The sequence below is a fragment of the Nerophis lumbriciformis genome, linkage group LG30 (assembly GCF_033978685.3).
Source record: "Nerophis lumbriciformis linkage group LG30, RoL_Nlum_v2.1, whole genome shotgun sequence".
NCBI lineage: Eukaryota > Metazoa > Chordata > Actinopteri > Syngnathiformes > Syngnathidae > Nerophis > Nerophis lumbriciformis.
In genome coordinates, this window is record NC_084577.2 from 7,186,215 (window position 1) to 7,205,517 (window position 19,303).

Here is a 19,303-nt window from a genome sequence, read left to right on the forward strand (position 1 = left end):
CGGTTTGCTTGTTGGCTTCAATCGTGATCCGTAGGCCGTTCTCTTTGAAAATTTGGCATATGCGCTATATATATATATATATATACATAATAAAATAAATATATATTTAGAGCTAGAATTCACTGAAAGTCAAGTATTTCTTATATATATATGTATATATATGTGTATATATATATATATATATATATATATATATATATATATATATATATATATATATATATATATATATATATGAAATACTTGACTTGGTGAATTCTAGCTGTAAATATAATCCTCCCCTCTTAACCACGCCCCCTCCCACCCCCCACCTCCCGAAATCGGAGGTCTCAAGGTTGGCAAGTATGGTGGAGAAAAGCTAATCAACGTTGTTTGCAAGGCCGGTTCAAGTCACTCAATATTGCGACCATCATGAATGGTGAAGATGGTATCCTTTAACATGTGTAAGGCTCTGCTTCAAAATGGACAGTCGTAACTAAGCAGCGTGGTGACACTTCCTCCTCCCAATAAGCCAACATCCCTTTTCAGAAGACACAACCGTACCCACTTCATTAGGTACAGTTGCACTGACTAGTTTACGTCTTAAGTTCAGGCTTACACTAAAACCCAACTTACGTAGGACGTCGTAGGCACTGAACCTCGAGAACCTCCTGTATGCATGTGCACTGTTGACTTGAATCTCTTTTCAGATAACTGTGTCTGAATATGATGACCAGAGAAGGGACGTCAGCACGATGTATAACCGTATTACACTCAGGCAGCTGCAACGCATGGCTCCTGGTGTGAGTACTACACACACACACACACATGCACAAAAGGTGTCCACCATGCAGGACTTATAAATGAAGCTTGAATGCTAGTAGAAGGAAGGAATATAAAAAGGACATTGGAGGGTGTTAGACATGATGGCAGGCGGAAGAGGAAGGGTAAATTGGATTTTGAGCAAGAAGAAGGAGGAGGCTGTACCCTGGAGCTGTGAGAATGCTGACAGACATCCTCAAGATGTTCTGTGGTTAAAGGGAGGGACACATGAGGAAAGAAAACCTGAAAGATAAAATGCCTGATTTCCCATTTCCAGCCAAAAAAGAGATTAAAAACACACAGTGAGACGGTGAGAGGGAATATATGCTATCTGTAAAATGGGGCCAGAGAAGCAGAAATTGAAGTGGAAAAACAGAACATTAAGAAACGCTCTGTGATGCTGAATTATTTTGGCTGTCAATTGAATCTGGGGCTGAAATACGGATAGATTTAGGATGCAAATCTGGTTTACACGGTGTGCAATTAAGGCTTTAACTAACTGATTCTTCAAACGCTTTTTTAATAGAAGTTAGCAGGTCTGAATCTATTTTCATCTCTGCTTTGATCTTTTTTGTGTGATGTTTTTGAACTATTTGTATAGCTTTTAAATGAAAGCTTTCTTCAAATAAAACATTTTGAAATAAAAAATATATATAAGAACACTACCGGTGTGGTTTAAGAGATCAGATTTAAAAAAACAAACATATAAGTTTCACTTTGTAAAAATTTCCTTGCAAACTTAATTGAATTAAAAAAAAAAAGTACCAAAAAGTTGAAGTTAAAATACCACTGATAGTCACACACACACACTCGGTGTGTTGAAACCTATCCCCTTGTTCCACCCCCTGGGCAGTGAGGGGAGCAGTGAACAGCAGCGGTGATTTTGGTGATTTAACCCCCTATTCCAACCCTTGATGCTGAGTGTCAAGCAGGGAGGTAATGGGTCCCATTTTTGTAGTCTTTGGTATGACTCGGCCGGGGTTTAAACTCATGACTTACCAATCTCAGGGCGGACACTCTAACCACAAGGCCACTGAGCAAAAAAGACCAATTCTCAGTAGTCACAAATCCTATCAATCCATCCATCTTCTTCTGCTTATCCGAAGTTGGGTCGCAGGGGGAGCAGCCGAATGGTGCGTTCCATTTGTACTGCAAAGTTGGAATTTCGGAACTTCTTGTCGGAATTTCAATTGGAACTCCCCTCGAAGTTGGATTTCCTCCTCGGAAAGTCGGAGCATTCTCACCACCCCCGAGTTGGCTTAAAAGATGATAATACAAGCTTTTAAATAAGGCGGTCTGCGCCAGTTTTCAATTGCACGCGCAGTTTTAGTAGATTACAAGCAACACGCTCATTAACATATTTTGTAGATTGCACCAGCTGTTTAGCCCGAGGTATTTGGATCTTAGTAAATCAGGCCCATAGTCTCTCCAACGTGTCCTTGGTCTTCCTCGTGGCTTCCTACTGGTCAGATGTGCCCAAACCACCTCACCTGTCTCCTCTCGATGTAGAGATCCACATACACTATCAATAATATGTTCTATCCTTCTGTTGTAAATCAAATGCATCGTTTATGCTCTTCCTCAAACATTAGCCTATAAGCAAGCACTCACATTTTGGATGGCTTATAAACAAGCCAAATGTAGTTTCATCAGTAATGTGCAGTGATGATTGATAATTGAATGTCTGACCACAGCTTCACTGGAAACGCTTGCTGGATAGAATCTTCGACGACAACTTCTCTGAAGATGAGGAGATAGTGGTGCTCGCCACCGATTACATACAAAAAGTGTCCGACATCATCAAGACCACATCAAAAAGGTAAACATTATGCAAGTGCTACAGAGAGTGGGGAGGTTTTCTCCAGAATCAATACAATGTGACTTCGACTTAGACTTAGACTTCCTTTTTATTGTCATTCAAATTTGAACTTTTACAGCACAGATAAGAACGAAATTTCGTTACATAAGCTCATGGTAGTGCAGGATAAAAAAGCAATAAGGTGCATATATAAATAAATAAATATATATAAATATGTATATATATATATATATATAATAAATATATATATATATATATAAATAAATAAATACATTACTGTACAGATAAATATATTGCACTTTTTCACATGCGTCCACGTTTATGGATGTATGTTATATTGTCTTTTTTATTCCAGCGAGTTAATCCATTTTGGGGGGAGTTGAGGGGATAATTTAATTATGATGCGTTCAAGAGTCTTACGGCCTGAGGGAAGAAGCTGTTACAGAACCTGGAGGTTCTGCTTCGGAGGCTGCGGAACCTCTTTCTAGAGTCCAGCAGTGAAAACGGTCCTTGGTGGGGGTGGGAGGAGTCTTTGCAGATTTTCTGAGCCCTGGTCAGGCAGCGGCTTTTTGCGATCTCCTGGATAGGAGGAAGAGGAGTCCTGATGATCTTTTCCGCCGTCCTCACCACTCTCTGGAGAGACTTCCAGTCTGAGGCATTGCAGGCTCCAGTCCAGTTGGTCAGCAGGCTCTCTATAGTGCCTCTGTAGAATGTGGTGAGAATGGGGGCAGGGAGCTGTGCTCTTTTCATCCAACGCAAAAAGTGCATGCGCTGCTGAGCTCTTTTTACAAGAGCTCCGGTGTGTAGGGACCAGGTTATATTGTCAGTTATCTGCACCCCCAGGAACTTGGTGCTGCTTACTATCTCCACCACTGTGCCGTTGATGTAGAGTGGAGCGTGGCTGGACTGGTGCTTCCTGAAGTCAACGATGATCTCCTTGGTCTTGTTGACATTCAGGACCAGGTTGTTGGTTTTGCATTGTTGTCACGGATGAGGCCCACTACTGTCGTGTCGTCCGCATACTTCACAATGTGGTTAGTAGTGGACCTGGCACAGCAGTCATGGGTCATCAACGTGAACAGCAGCGGACTCAGGACGCAGCCTTGGGGGGAGCCGGTGCTCAGGGAGATGGCACTGGAGGTGGTGTTGCCCACTCTCACAGATTGGGGTCTGTCTGTGAGGAAGGAATACAATGTGACACATGTATTTTCAAAGCTCTGTGCGTAAGCACTTTTTAAGATGAAAATGTTCACATTTGTTTAAGTGTTTTGGACCCTTGTCCTTTGTCCATGAGTAGTATAGAGATACTACGATGTGCTCTCCGTGTCGATATCCACATATGAGGATGTTAGTCGGGCGTTGGTTCCTGTTGAATTACCTACCAGTTTTACAGAAGCTGATTATTATTGATCTACCCACACTATTATTCCACACAAGAACACACACACATTGTTATTTTCTCTTTTTGCTCTTGATGGGCTTTACCACGTCAGTAATGTGTGTTAGAGCGGCTGACAGCTCGCCAATACTCACTGTGCTCTACACGACAACACTCAAGCTGCACGCATGGATGACTGACTGGTTGACTGGAGGGTGTATTACTTTCTTGTCATTATTGTGGAATACTGGATGGATGTCATACTCCTACATACATGCATACTGTCAGTCGAAACTTTAGGTCCATAAAAAAATCAGTTTGCCTCGATAAGCCATGAACCGTAACACTCTATTGTAAAGATGAGCACTACTGCATTAATAACTGATCCATTTCTACTTATGGCAGACAGATGCATTTCCTATCTGGAGGCGTTTTATTCATTATCATTGCATGCAGTTTCACACTTCAAGTGGCCTCAGTAGCACTGACAGCGTTTTGACAGCGACACAGCTTGTAGTAAGCAAAAACGTATGCCAAAACAAGGACATGAATATGAATATGCAGAATATATGATGATGATCAGCAGGTCCACAATACTGGGAGGAGAAAATGCAAGTATAATTATTTAGCACACACAGTGTCATTCATCATGACTAAAACTCAACTGCGAGCACTATTTTTTAAGTTTTTATGATTATTATCATTACTTTTATGTCGGAAAAGTACATGCAAACTAACACAGTTACACACACAGCTGGGAGAAAAGAGGCAAGTGTGCTGCAGCTCAGTCTTACGTGTGATTGTCAACATACATGGACTGTCAAAAAAAAAAAATTAGACATATTGTCTATTCACTGGTAGCAAAATTATTTTGATACTTTTTGGTACTTTTCTAAATAAAGGGGACCACAAAAAATTGCATTATTGGCTTTATTTTAACAAAAAATCTTACGGTACTTTAAACATATGTTTCTTATTGCAAGTTTGTCCTTAAATAAATCAGTTAACATACGAGACAACTTGTCTTTTATTAGTAAGTAAGCAAACAAAGGCTCCTAATTTAGCTGCTTACATCTGCAGTAACATATTGTGTCATTTTCCATTGTATTATTTTGTCAAAATTATTAAGGACACGTGGTAGAAAATTAATTATTAATCTACTTGTTCATTTACTGATAATACCTGCTTACCTTCTCTTTTAACATGTTCTATCTACACTTCTGTTAAAATGTAATAATCACTTATTCTTTACATCAGTTTTGGATGATACCACAAATTTGGGTATCAATCCGATACCAAGTCATTACAGGATCGTACATTGGTCATATTCAAAGTCCTCATGTGTCCAGGGACATATTTCCTGAGTGTATACACATAAATGCGGACCGATACTTTTCAGAGGCGGTATAGTACCAAATATGATTAATTAATATCGCGGTACTATACTAATACCGGTATACCGTCCAACCCTATCTCCTATGTAAAATATTTGTATATATATTGCAATATGTATAGGTAATGTTGCAAGTAGGGATGTCCGATAATGGCTTTTTGCCGATATCCGATATTCCGATATTGTCCAACTCTTTAATTACCGATACCGATATCAACCGATACCGATATCAACCGATATATGCAGTCGTGGAATTAACACATTATTATGCCTAATTTGGACAACCAGGTATGTTGAAGATAAGGTACTTTTTAAAAAAATTCATAAAATAAAATAAATAAATTAAAAACACTGCGATGAGGTGGCGACTTGTCCAGGGTGTACACCGCCTTCCGCCCGATTGTAGCTGAGATAGGCTCCAGCGCCCCCCGCGACCCCAAAGGGAATAAGCGGTAGAAAATGGATGGATGGAAATTAAAAACATTTTTTTGAATAAAAAAGAAAGTAAAACAATATAAAAAGAGTTACATAGAAACTAGTAATTAATGAAAATGAGTAAAAATAACTGTTAAAGGTTAGTACTATTAGTGGACCAGCAGCACGCACAATCATGTGTGCTTACGGACTGTATCCCTTGCAGACTGTATTGATATATATTGATATATAATGTAGGAACCAGAATAACAGAAAGAAACAACCCTTTTGTGTGAATAAGTGTGAATGGGGAGGGAGGTTTTTTGGGTTGGTGCACTAATTGTAAGTGTATCTTGTGTTGTTTATGTTGATTTAATTAAAAAAAAAAAAAAAAAAAAAAAAACGATACCGATAATAAAAAAACGATACCGATAATTTCCGATATTACATTTTAACGCATTTATCGATAATATCGGCAGGCCGATATTATCAGACATACCTAGTTGCAACCTATTGACTGTTTCTCCCATGAACCCAACTTCAACGTGCCAAAAAAAAAGTGGTTTCAATGTACAAAACCCAAAACCAGTGAAGTTGGCACGTTGTGTAATTCGTAAATAAAAACAGAATACAATGATTTGCAAATCCTTTAACTTATATTCAATTGAATAGACTGCAAATACTTTTTTGCCACTTGTGCCAGCTTTTTTGAAACATGTTGCAGGCATCAAATTCCAAATGAGCTAATATTTGCAAAAAATAACAAAGTTTTCCAGTTCAAACGTTAAGTATCTTGTCTTTGCAGTCTATTCAATTGAATATAGGTTGAAAAGGATTAGCAAATTATTGTTCTGTTTTTATTTACAATTTACACAATGTGCCAACGGGCAGCACGGTGATACAGGGGTTGGTGCATGTGCCTCACAATACGAAGGTCCTGAGTTCAATCCCGGGCTCGGGATCTTTCTGTGTGGAGTTTGTTTCTGTGTGTTCTCCCCATGACTGCGTGGGTTCTCTCCAGGTACTCCGGCTTCCTCCCACCTCCAAAGACATGCACCTGGGGATAGGTTGATTGGCAACACTAAATTGGCCCTAGAGTGTGAATGTGAGTGTGAATGTAGTCTGTCTTTCTGTGTTGGCCCTGTGATGAGGTAGCGACTTGTCCAGGATGTACCCCGCCTTCCGCAGGTAGATCACCCGTTATTTGCCCGCTAATACAAACCCCGTTTCTATATGAGTTGGTAAATTGTGTTAGATGTAAATATAAACGGAATACAATGATTTGCAAATCCTTTTCAACCCATATTCAGTTGAATATGCTACAAAGACAACATATTTGATGTTCAAACTGATAAACATTTTTTTTTTGCAAATAATCATTAACTTTAGAATTTGATGCCAGCAACACGTGACAAAGAAGTTGGGAAATGTGGCAAAAAATACTGATAAAGTTGAGGAATGCTCATCAAACACTTATTTGGAACATCCCACAGGTGAACAGGGAAATTGGGAACAGGTGGGTGCCATGATTGGGTATAAAAGTAGATTCCATGAAATGCTCAGTCATTCACAAACAAGGATGGGGCGAGGGTCACCACTTTGTCAAGAAATGCATGAGCAAATTGTTGAACAGTTTAGGAAAAACGTTTCTCAACCAGCTATTGCAAGGAATTTAGGGATTTCACCATCTACGGTCCGTAATATCATCAAAGGGTTCAGAGAATCTGGATAAATCACTGCACGTAAGCAGCTAAGCCTGTGACCTTTGATCCCTCAGGCTGTAGTGCATCAACAAGCGACATCAGTGTGTAAAGGATATCACCACATGGGCTCAGGAACACTTCAGAAACCCACTGTCAGTAACTACAGTCGGTCGCTACATCTGTAAGTGCAAGTTAAAACTCTCCTATGCAAGGCGAAGACCGTTTATCAACAACACCCAAAAACGTCGTCGGCTTCGCTGGGCCTGAGCTCATCTAAGATGGACTGATACAAAGTGGAAAAGTGTTCTGTGGTCTGACGAGTCCACATTTCAAATAGTTTTTTGGAAACTGTGGACGTCGTGTCCTCCGGACCAAAGAGGAAAAGAACCATCCGGATTGTTATAGGGGCAAAGTTGAAAAGCCAGCATCTATGATGGTATGGGGGTGCATTAGTGCCCAAGACATGGGTAACTTACACATCTGTGAAGGCGCTATTAATGCTGAATGGTACATACAGGTTTTGGAGCAACAAATGTTGCCATCCAAGTAACGTTACCATGGACGCCCCTGCTTATTTCAGCAAGACAATGCCAAGCCACGTGTTACATCAACGTGGCTTCATAGTAAAAGAGTGCGGGTACTAGACTGGCCTGCCTGTAGTCCAGTCCAGACCTGTCTCCCATTGAAAATGTGGGGCGTATTATGAAGCCTAAAATACCACAACGGAGACCCCCGGACTGTTGAACAACTTAAGCTGTACATCAAGCAAGAATGGGAAAGAATTCCACCTGAGAAGCTTAAAAATGTGTCTCCTCAGTTCCCAAACGTTTACTGAGTGTTGTTGAAAGGAAAGGCCATGTAACACAGTGGTTAACATGCCCTTTCCCAACTACTTTGGCACGTGTTGCAGCCATGAAAGTTAATTATTATTTGCAAAAAAAAATAAAGTTTCTGACTTTGAACATCAAATATCTTGTATTTGTAGTGCATTCAATTGAATATGGGTTGAAAATGATTTGCAAATCATTGTATTCCGTTTATATTTACCGTACATCTAACACGATTTCCCAACTCATATGGAAACGGGGTTTGTACATACAGTGGGGTGTATGGACCCCTAAAGGTAGTTGTAGGGTGTCCCCAGCTAAATGACTGATAGTTAATAGTAATGGACCCATATTAGGATAGGATAGGACTTTATTGTCATTGCACAAGTACAACAAAACTATATTTTCAGCACAAACCCGTTCAAGATTAGACAAACAAACAGTATACACGGTTACAGAACAGGAACGCTATTGGCTCCATTTGTAGACTTTCAATTACATTAACATTGAGACTACTCATGTGGGCCCACAGATATAAATGCTGTAAATGTAGCTTTGATGTAGCAAGCTACTTTTGCCGTGTAGCTTGCTACTATTTTCCGAGGACCGCTTTCCCTGTAGTTCGCTACATTCAATCGAAAGCAACTTGCAGCTTAGCTTACTACATTTTCCAAGTAGCTTGCCCATCACTGCCAATCAGCATGGAATCAAGCGCACATGTTGCAGTGGCTTTGCCACTAACCTGTGCACACCTCCATTTGAATACGCAAATCTTATTTGAATTAGCCATGAGTCTGAGATCCCGCACAGTTGGAAAACACAAAGATATTGAGCAAGACGGCAAAAATAATTTCACCGACAATGTGTTGGAGGTGCTTCTTGCTGGAGTGTCAAAATGTTCTCTATTCCACTATTGTTGTAAGTTAGTGCAGCAGCACATGCGCCGGGTAAAAGGTGTGGTTTAGTGCTTCACACTTTACATACTGGTTATAAAAATGAGTATTCTTTGCACAAAGAGACAATCACAGGCTTCTTTAATAGATCTTAAGATGTAGTTTAAACCACAAAATACAGCAGATCACTAACTTTAACCGAGAGCTAGTAACAATGATGTAAAGAAGGGTTTTAAAATTTAAGGGGCTTTTGATTGATTGATTGAGACTTTTATTAGTAGGTTGCACAGTGAAGTACATATTCCGTACAATTGACCACTAAATGGTAACACCCAAATTAGTTTTTCAACTTGTTTAAGTCGGGGTCCACTTAAATTGATTCATGATACAGATATATACTATCATCATAATACAGTCATCACACAAGATAATCATCAGGGTGTATACATTGAATTATTTACATTATTTACAATTCGGGGTTTAGAGGGGGGCGGTGGGGTTAGGTTTGGTTGTTATCATCAGTCATCAACAATTGAGAACGGAGAAATGGATATTGAAACAGTGTAGGTCTGACTTGGTAGGATATGTACAGCAAGTAGTGGACATAGAGAGAGAGAGAGAGATCAGAAGGCATAAGAAAAATATCTGCATTTGATTGTTTACATTTGATTATTAACAATCCGGGGAGGGTGTTAGTTTAGGGTTGAAGTTGCCTGGAGGTGTACTTTTATTGCGGTTTTGAAGGAGGATAGAGATGCCCTTTCTTTTACACCTGTTGGGAGCGCATTCCACATTGATGTGGCATAGAAAGAGAATGAGTTAAGACCTTTGTTAGATCGGAATCTGGGTTTAACGTGGTTAGTGGAGCTCCCCCTGGTGTTGTGGTTATGGCGGTCATTTACGTTAAGGAAGTAGCTTGACATGTACTTTGGTATCAGGGAAGTGTAGCGGATTTTATAGACTAGGCTCAGTGCAAGTTGTTTTACTCTGTCCTCCACCCTCATATGGTCAATGGCAGTGGTGTGCCGTCAGGGCCAGCAAGGCCTTCTGTGTTGGCCTAACATAACCAGAAATCCTGATCATAATTAAAGATAAAGGTATTTTTAAATTTACTTTCCCTAAATATCTAAAAGTATTCATATTCTCTTCATGTCATATTATGCTTTTTTCCAAAACTGTTGTTTTTAGGTTACAGAGTTTTTTATCCAATCAGAATTCAGCTAGCCTATGTTGCCATGCTGTACCAAATCTTCCCGAGGCCTTCAGAATCAACAATGCAGGCGTCTGTGCACTGTAAGTGAACGGGGACATACAGTTGATAGATAATTGCGATAGCCAATCAGATAACGAGTTGTTGTCAGTAAGGCCTTCTAGCTGGCCTAAGGCAGATATATAGTGATGTTATGAGCTAGGTCACATAAGAACTCCATTGCCCAGCATGCCTCAGTACTGAAGAGCATTCGCAGTAGCCCCGTTTAGCCATGCCGGCAGCTGGATGTTTTTAATGAGTACCTTGTGGAGTAAACTTTAAGAACTCACCCAACACGCCTTGTCTGCATCGTTTATGATTAGACAAGACAACACATATATTTGCAAGGCCATTTTCAAGAAGGTTATTTAAAGAGAAACTACATCTTATGAGAGGATGTCGGCCAACCCCGGAAGCTCGAATGGGTTCTACAGATTGTAAGTTCAAATATTCTATTTCTTAATTTTTTTCACATTTAATATGGTTTTTGCAATTTTAGTTTTGACAGTACCACATAAGTATGTTTTAATTGCTGATGCGGGTTTATTGATTTTTAAATGCGCCAGAAAATAACCTGTAGTGCGTAAATGTGTTTCTGTATTGTATTTCTCCAGCAATGGTCATGTGGGATCATCAATTATGGTATTTTGAGAGGTAATTATTGAAGTTGGACATCACTGAAGGCCGAGGTGGGAAATGCACGGCCCGCCACTGGTCAATATGCATCACAAAGATTAATATTAAAGGGGAACATTATCACAATTTCAGAAGGGTTAAAACCATTAAAAATCAGTTCCCAGTGGCTTATTTTATTTTTCAAAGTTTTTTTCAAAATTTTACCCATCACGCAATATCCCTAAAAAAAGCTTCAAAGTGCCTGATTTTAATCATCGTTATATACACCCGTCCATTTTCCTGTGACGTCACACAGTGATGCCAATACAAACAAACAGCAAGGTATAGCGACATTAGCTCGGATTCAGACTCGGATTTCAGCGGCTTAACACTGTCTGATAAGATACATACTAACAACTATGAACTAGGTTTACAGCATATGAAATACATTTGGCAACAACATGCACTTTGAGAGTGCAGACAGCTCATTTCAGGCGCGCTAAGAACATATATTTTTCCACGATTTCAGCACTCAGGTTAACCATACCTAAATAGACACAAAATACTGCATTACACAAGACTACCCGAATGTACTCGAATGATTGAAAAAAATAAATGTTTTTAAGCTAAATTATTGGCAAACACAGTTTATGTATAATAATTTACATAAAACCGCGAGTAATGAATAAAGTTTTCATCAATTAATATATTCTGTAGACATACCCTCATCTGCTCTCTTTTCCTGAAAGCTGATTTGTCCAGTTTTGGAGTTGATGTCAGCAGGCCAGGGAAGCTAGGGTCGATATTCTTCTCTTGATCATTTTCGGTGGCATAAGAGACGGTGTGAGCCAAGACATCCAGGGGGTTTAGCTCGCTCGTCTGCGGGAACAAACTGCCGCCATTGCTTGCCGTGCTACCGAGGTCCGTTGTCCCTGAATTGCTCACACACTCCGGCAGATTCAATGGGGGTCTGGCGGCAGATTTCTTTGACTTTATCGTTGGAAATGCATCTGCTTTGAGTGTCGCAGGATATCCACACATTCTTGCCATCTCTGTCATAGCATAGCTTTCGTCGGTAAAGTGTGCGGAACAAACGACTGACCATTTCGTCGGCTTTCCCCACACCCTCGTATTTTGAACAAATTTCGTCCAATATCTTGCCACTTTCGTCCAATATCTTGCCACTTTCGCATCTTTGGGCCACTGGTGCAACTTGAATCCGTCCCTGTTCGTGTTGTTACACCCTCCCACAACACACCGACTAAAGTGAGAAAATGGCGGATTGCTTCCCGATGTGACGTCACGTTGTGACGTCATCGCTCCGAGAGCGAATAATAGAAAGGCGTTTAATTCGCCAAAATTCACCCATTTAGAGTTCGGAAATCGGTTAAAAAAATATATGGTCTTTTTTCTGCAACATCAAGGTATATATTGACGCTTACATAGGTCTGGTGATAATGTTCCCCTTTAAAACTAGGGCTGGGCGTTATGGACCAAAACTGATATCCAGGTATCTAAATGGCGATATATGTAATAGACCGGTATCTTAAACAAAATGTCTAAAGTGCTCAAGAATGCCTAAGTATTTTATGGCTAGAAAACCAGTGTTAAGAGTACTCAGATAATTTTTGTTGTAAGTAGTAACGTAACATGTTGCTTATTCTTAAGCAATTAGCAGTTTTTGTTAATTATTCATTAATGTTAGATGGATATTCTTAAGCCTCCCCGCCGCAGCACTAGGTCGGTCCGCACGGGCTATGGGGAGAGGCATTTTCAAGCCGAGCAGTAACTAAACATTTGACACACCGAGCGAACAGCAAAGAGGAGCTATTGCGAGCTGCTGTGCTAATTTGCTAACAGAACTGAACAACATAAACATATGAGATTAAAGTCGCTACAGGGAGAGACATAGGTTCTCAAGTAAATTGGTGTATGTGTAAATAAAGCTGTAGTCAATCACCAATAGCCAAATGCAGTCGGTGACCAAAGCATTGCATCACTCGAGAGTCGGGAAGTTGGCACCGGAGCCACCATATTCTTTTAAAAAGTGTGTTGTGTTGCGTTGTTATGTGTCAGAGAAGCCTACGTAAACACAGAGAAGAGCAAACGGCTGTAACAAAGGCACATCAAAAGATACCGGTATGGGGGTAGGGTCTCAAATATGTATCTCTTTCTAAAATACACCAGTATTAAGTGTAATATCGGTATACCACCCAGCCCTAATTGGAACCATTACATAAATAAAAGTACTCATCAAGAAGCCACAAATCACAAAGAATGCCAATGTTCTTAACCATGCTGTTACTGAGAATTTAAGAATCATTCATTGCATTTGCACTTCACACATGAGCTGTAAATTGATCGAATAAAAATGTTTCCTGTTGACATATACATATTTGTCATATGATGGCGAGCAATGTGTGCGGTCAATACTCTAATTACATTAGGAAAATCAGCTATTGCTTTGAATTGTGCTTTAATGCCGGGCTGTTCAGCTGACTTGTGCAGATATTTCATATACCTGGCTAACATGCCGATAATTCAATGTGTTGTTTTTTTTAACCACTTTGCCCAAGATTTTAGTGAGTTATATTTATATAGTGCTTTTCTGTAGTGACTCAAAGCGCTTTACATAGTGAAACCCATTATCTAAGTTACATTTAAACCAGTGTGCATGGCACTACCAACCGAGCCACCCCACCCCATTTTATATCCATTTATGTATTTGCACACATGGGGTGTGTTAATTGTTCATATGAAGAGTTCATTTGCAAAAGCAGATATCTCCGTTTCTGTGAATTCTCAATGAATGAGTATTTCTATTACAAACTTTAGGTAATATTTGTGAAACTACAGTTCAGTGGCTTTCACTAAGTAGGAATGACTTAACAAAACAGAAGTATTTAAAAAAATATATAACTCTTATTGAAAATAAATATTTTTTTCAATTACTTTTTTTGTTGTTGTTGACAAAAGCAGATATATCCAACTTGCGTTTTGGTGCAAAAACAGTTAGCTCCAATTCATGCCTTAAATACAATTTATAACAGGCAATAGTCTACACTAATTATGCCTACTTCCTGACAATAAACTGATATTCTTGAAAGTGTCTTAATTTGAAATGTGCACTATGTTATTTGAAAAAGAATCGCTTAAGCAATGTAATGAGATGTAAACAACATTAGGAACTAAAAAGAAAAACTACATTGACAAAAATAATATTACATTTGTCACATGTACTAGAATCTTAATACGCATTGGAATGAAAATGTCTTGACATTTGACATAATATCTCATATCTCACTAACCGTATATTTTTTGGCATGATTCTTAAAACAGTCACAGACATTGAGTGTGATTAAATTACTTACAAAATAGGCTCATGAACGAGGCTTTGCAGACTTGGACCCGCTTCTGTGCTCTGGTCAGGACCGAGTATTTCACGGCTACATCTCTTGTCTTCTGCTCAAGAGGATGAGCTACTTTAGATGGTCTACGTTTTACTGTCTTCACATCCATGTAAGTTAGACTGACCATACGTCCTCTTTTCCCCGGACATGTCCTCTTTTGCGAGAGAGCGAGGGAGTTCACATTCTTTCTTTCTTTCTTTCTTTCTTTAGTTTATTTCGAACATGAACACACTTACAGCATAATACATCACACAATTTCATATCATTCTAAAAATCCTATTAAAATAAACAAGAACATAACAAAAGTGAAATAAAAAAGCTTAAAGGTGAAATGTAATTTAGAAAAAGTTGCAATGTTGACTAATAAAACAAAGCTGTTTTTTTTTCTTTCAAACTGTCATTGCTCAAAACATATTATTGAATCAAAATCAATGTTTTTAATGAATTATTGACCTATCCAAGGTTCCGATTACTTCACATCAAATATTCCACTTTGAAAAATATTTTTGGTGGAAGATTTTGCATATTTTGTGTGTTTGCCATAAAAAAACATAGTTTTGTTTGACAAAAAAGGGCGGATGACAAACAAACAAAAAAACAACATAAAAAAACTAAAACATTTTTAAATGAGGAATAGATCTGAAGTTGATGTAGACTCCAGAGATTTAAGCTTAAATATGAAATGTATGTATGCCCTGGCACACCATTATCATCGTTTCATGACCCAAGCAAAACACTTTTTACACTTTTATACTGAAATTAAAGGCCTACTGAAACCCACTACTACCGACCACGCAGTCTAAAAGTTTATACAGGTAAAAGCCAGTAAATTAGAATATTTTGAAAAACTTGATTTATATCAGTAATTGCATTCAAAAGGTGTATATATAATGTACAAGTCATTATATTTATTCATTGCACACAGACTGATGCATTCAAATGTTTATTTCATTTAATTTTGATGATTTGAAGTGGCAACAAATGAAAATCCAAAATTCCGTGTGTCACAAAATTAGAATATTACTTAAGGCTAATACAAAAAAGGGATTTTTAGAAATGTTGGCCAACTGAAAAGTATGAAAATGAAAAATATGAGCATGTACAATACTCAATACTTGGTTGGAGCTCCTTTTGCCTCAATTACTGCGTTAATACCCCACAGATTTTCTATGGGGCTAAGGTCAGGGGAGTTGGCGGGCCAATTTAGAACAGAAATACCGTGGTCCGTAAACCAGGCACGGGTAGATTTTGCGCTGTGTGCAGGCGCCAAGTCCTGTTGGAACTTGAAATCTCCATCTCCATAGAGCAGGTCAGCAGCAGGAAGCATGAAGTGCTCTAAAACTTGCTGGTAGACGGCTGCGTTGACCCTGCATCTCAGGAAACAGAGTGGACCGACACCAGCAGATGACATGGCACCCCAAACCATCACTGATGGTGGAAACTTTACACTAGACTTCAGGCAACGTGGATCCTGTGCCTCTCCTGTCTTCCTCCAGACTCTGGGACCTCGATTTCCAAAGGAAATGCAAAATTTGCATGGTTGGGTGATGGTTTGGGGTGCCATGTCATCCACTCTGTTTCCTGAGATCCAGGGTCAACGCAGCCGTCTACCAGCAAGTTTTAGAGCACTTCATGCTTCCTGCTGCTGACCTGCTCTATGGAGATGGAGATTTCAAGTTCCAACAGGACTTGGCGCCTGCACACAGCGCAAAATCTACCCGTGCCTGGTTTACGGACCATGGTATTTCTGTTCTAAATTGGCCCGCCAACTCCCCTGACCTTAGCCCCATAGAAAATCTGTGGGGTATTGTGAAAAGGAAGATGCAGAATGCCAGACCCAAAAATGCAGAAGAGTTGAAGGCCACTATCAGAGCAACCTGGGCTCTCATAACACCTGAGCAGTGCCAGAAACTTATCGACTCCATGCCACGCCGCATTAACGCAGTAATTGAGGCAAAAGGAGCTCCAACCAAGTATTGAGTATTGTACATGCTCATATTTTTCATTTTCATACTTTTCAGTTGGCCAACATTTCTAAAAATCCCTTTTTTGTATTAGCCTTAAGTAATATTCTAATTTTGTGACACACGGAATTTTGGATTTTCATTTGTTGCCACTTCAAATCCATCCATCCATCCATCCATCTTCTTCCGCTTATCCGAGGTCGGGTCGCGGGGGCAGCAGCCTAAGCAGGGAAGCCCAGACTTCCCTCTCCCCAGCCACTTCGTCCAGCTCCTCCCGGGGGATCCCGAGGCGTTCCCAGGCCAGCCGGGAGACATAGTCTTCCCAACGTGTCCTGGGTCTTCCCCGTGGCCTCCTACCGGTCGGACATGCCCTAAACACCTCCTTAGGGAGGCGCTCAGGTGGCATCCTGACCAGATGACCGAACCACCTCATCTGGCTCCTCTCGATGCGGAGGAGCAGCGGCTTTACTTTGAGCTCCCCCCGGGTGACAGAGCTTCTCACCCTATCTCTAAGGGAGCGCCCCGCCACCCGGCGGAGGAAACTCATTTCGGCCGCTTGTACCCGTGATCTTGTCCTTTCGGTCATAACCCAAAGCTCATGACCATAGGTGAGGATGGGAACGTAGATCGACCGGTAAATTGAGAGCTTTGCCTTCCGGCTCAGCTCCTTCTTCACCACAACGGATCGATACAGCGTCCGCATTACTGAAGACGCCGCACCGATCCGCCTGTCGATCTCACGATCCACTCTTCCCTCACTCGTGAACAAGACTCCGAGGTACTTGAACTCCTCCACTTGGGGCAAGATCTCCTCCCCAACCCGGAGATGGCACTCCACCCTTTTCCGGGCGAGAACCATGGACTCGGACTTGGAGGTGCTGATTCTCATCCCAGTCGCTTCACACTCAGCTGTGAACCGATCCAGTGAGAGCTGAAGATCCTGGCCAGATGAAGCCATCAGGACCAAATCATCTGCAAAAAGCAGAGACCTAATCCTGCAGCCACCAAACCGGATCCCCTCAACGCCTTGACTGCGCCTAGAAATTCTGTCCATAAAAGTTATGAACAGAATCGGTGACAAAGGGCAGCCTTGGCGGAGTCCAACCCTCACCGGAAACGTGTCCGACTTACTGCCGGCAATGCGAACCAAGCTCTGACACTGATCATACAGGGAGCGGACCGCCACAATCAGACAGTCCGAAACCCCATACTCTCTGAGCACTCCCCACAGGACTTCCCGAGGGACACGGTCGAATGCCTTCTCCAAGTCCACAAAGCACATGTAGACTGGTTGGGCAAACTCCCATGCACCCTCAAGGACCCTGCCGAGAGTATAGAGCTGGTCCACAGTTCCACGACCAGGACGAAAACCACACTGTTCCTCCTGAATCCGAGGTTCGACTATCCGGCGTAGCCTCCTCTCCAGTACACCTGAATAGACCTTACCGGGAAGGCTGAGGAGTGTGATCCCACGATAGTTGGAACACACCCTCCGGTTCCCCTTTTTAAAGAGAGGAACCACCACCCCGGTCTGCCAATCCAGAGGTACTGCCCCCGATGTCCACGCGATGCTGCAGAGTCTTGTCAACCAAGACAGCCCTACAGCATCCAGAGCCTTAAGGAACTCCGGGCGGATCTCATCCACCCCCGGGGCCTTGCCACCGAGGAGCTTTTTAACTACCTCAGCAACCTCAGCCCCAGAAATAGGAGAGCCCACCACAGATTCCTCAGGCACTGCTTCCTCATAGGAAGACGTGTTGGTGGGATTGAGGAGGTCTTCGAAGTATTCCCTCCACCGATCCACAACTTCCGCAGTCGAGGTCAGCAGAACACCATCCGCACCATACACGGTGTTGGTAGTGCACTGCTTCCCCTTCCTGAGGCGGTGGATGGTGGTCCAGAATCGCTTCGAAGCCGTCCGGAAGTCGTTTTCCATGGCTTCCCCGAACTCCTCCCATGTCCGAGTTTTTGCCTCCGCGACCGCTGAAGCCGCACACCGCTTGGCCTGTCGGTACCTGTCCGCTGCCTCAGGAGTCCCATGAGCCAAAAGAACCCGATAGGACTCCTTCTTCAGCTTGACGGCATCCCTCACCGCCGGTGTCCACCAACGGGTTCTAGGATTACCGCCACGACAGGCACCAACTACCTTGCGGCCACAGCTCCAATCAGCCGCCTCGACAATAGAGGTGCGGAACATGGTCCACTCGGACTCAATGTCCAGCACCTCCCTCGTGACATGTTCAAAGTTCTTCCGGAGGTGGGAATTGAAACTCTCTCTGACAGGAGACTCTGCCAGACGTTCCCAGCAAACCCTCACAATGCGTTTGGGCCTGCCAGGTCTGTCCGGCATCCTCCCCCACCATCGCAGCCAACTCACCACCAGGTGGTGATCGGTAGAAAGCTCCGCCCCTCTCTTCACCCGAGTGTCCAAAACATGAGGCCGCAAATCCGATGACACAACTACAAAGTCGATCATAGAACTGCGGCCTAGGGTGTCCTGGTGCCAAGTGCACATATGGACACCCTTATGCTTGAACATGGTGTTCGTTATGGACAATCCGTGACGGGCACAAAAGTCCAATAACAAAACACCACTTGGGTTCAGATCCGGGCGGCCATTCTTCCCAATCACGCCTCTCCAGGTTTCACTGTCGTTGCCAATATGAGCGTTGAAGTCCCCCAGTAGAACGAGGGAATCACCCGGGGGAGCACTCTCAAGTACTCCCTCGAGTGAATCCAAAAAGGGTGGGTACTCTGAGCTGCTGTTTGGCGCGTAAGCGCAAACAACAGTCAGGACCCGTCCCCCCACCCGAAGGCGGAGGGAAGCTACCCTCTCG

The 19,303-nt window shown here is 41.8% G+C and overlaps 1 protein-coding gene across 1 annotated transcript in view; it reads left to right on the forward strand.

Moving 5' to 3' along the window:
* The window catches only part of ecel1 (endothelin converting enzyme-like 1), a 176,505-nt gene that overhangs the window by 42,889 nt on the left and 114,313 nt on the right, over positions 1–19,303 (forward strand). The window contains exons 6-7 of the mRNA XM_061925937.2: positions 690–782; positions 2,496–2,620. Of these exons, the coding sequence (XP_061781921.2) occupies positions 690–782; positions 2,496–2,620 (218 nt within the window). The remainder of the gene's footprint in view (positions 1–689; positions 783–2,495; positions 2,621–19,303) is intronic.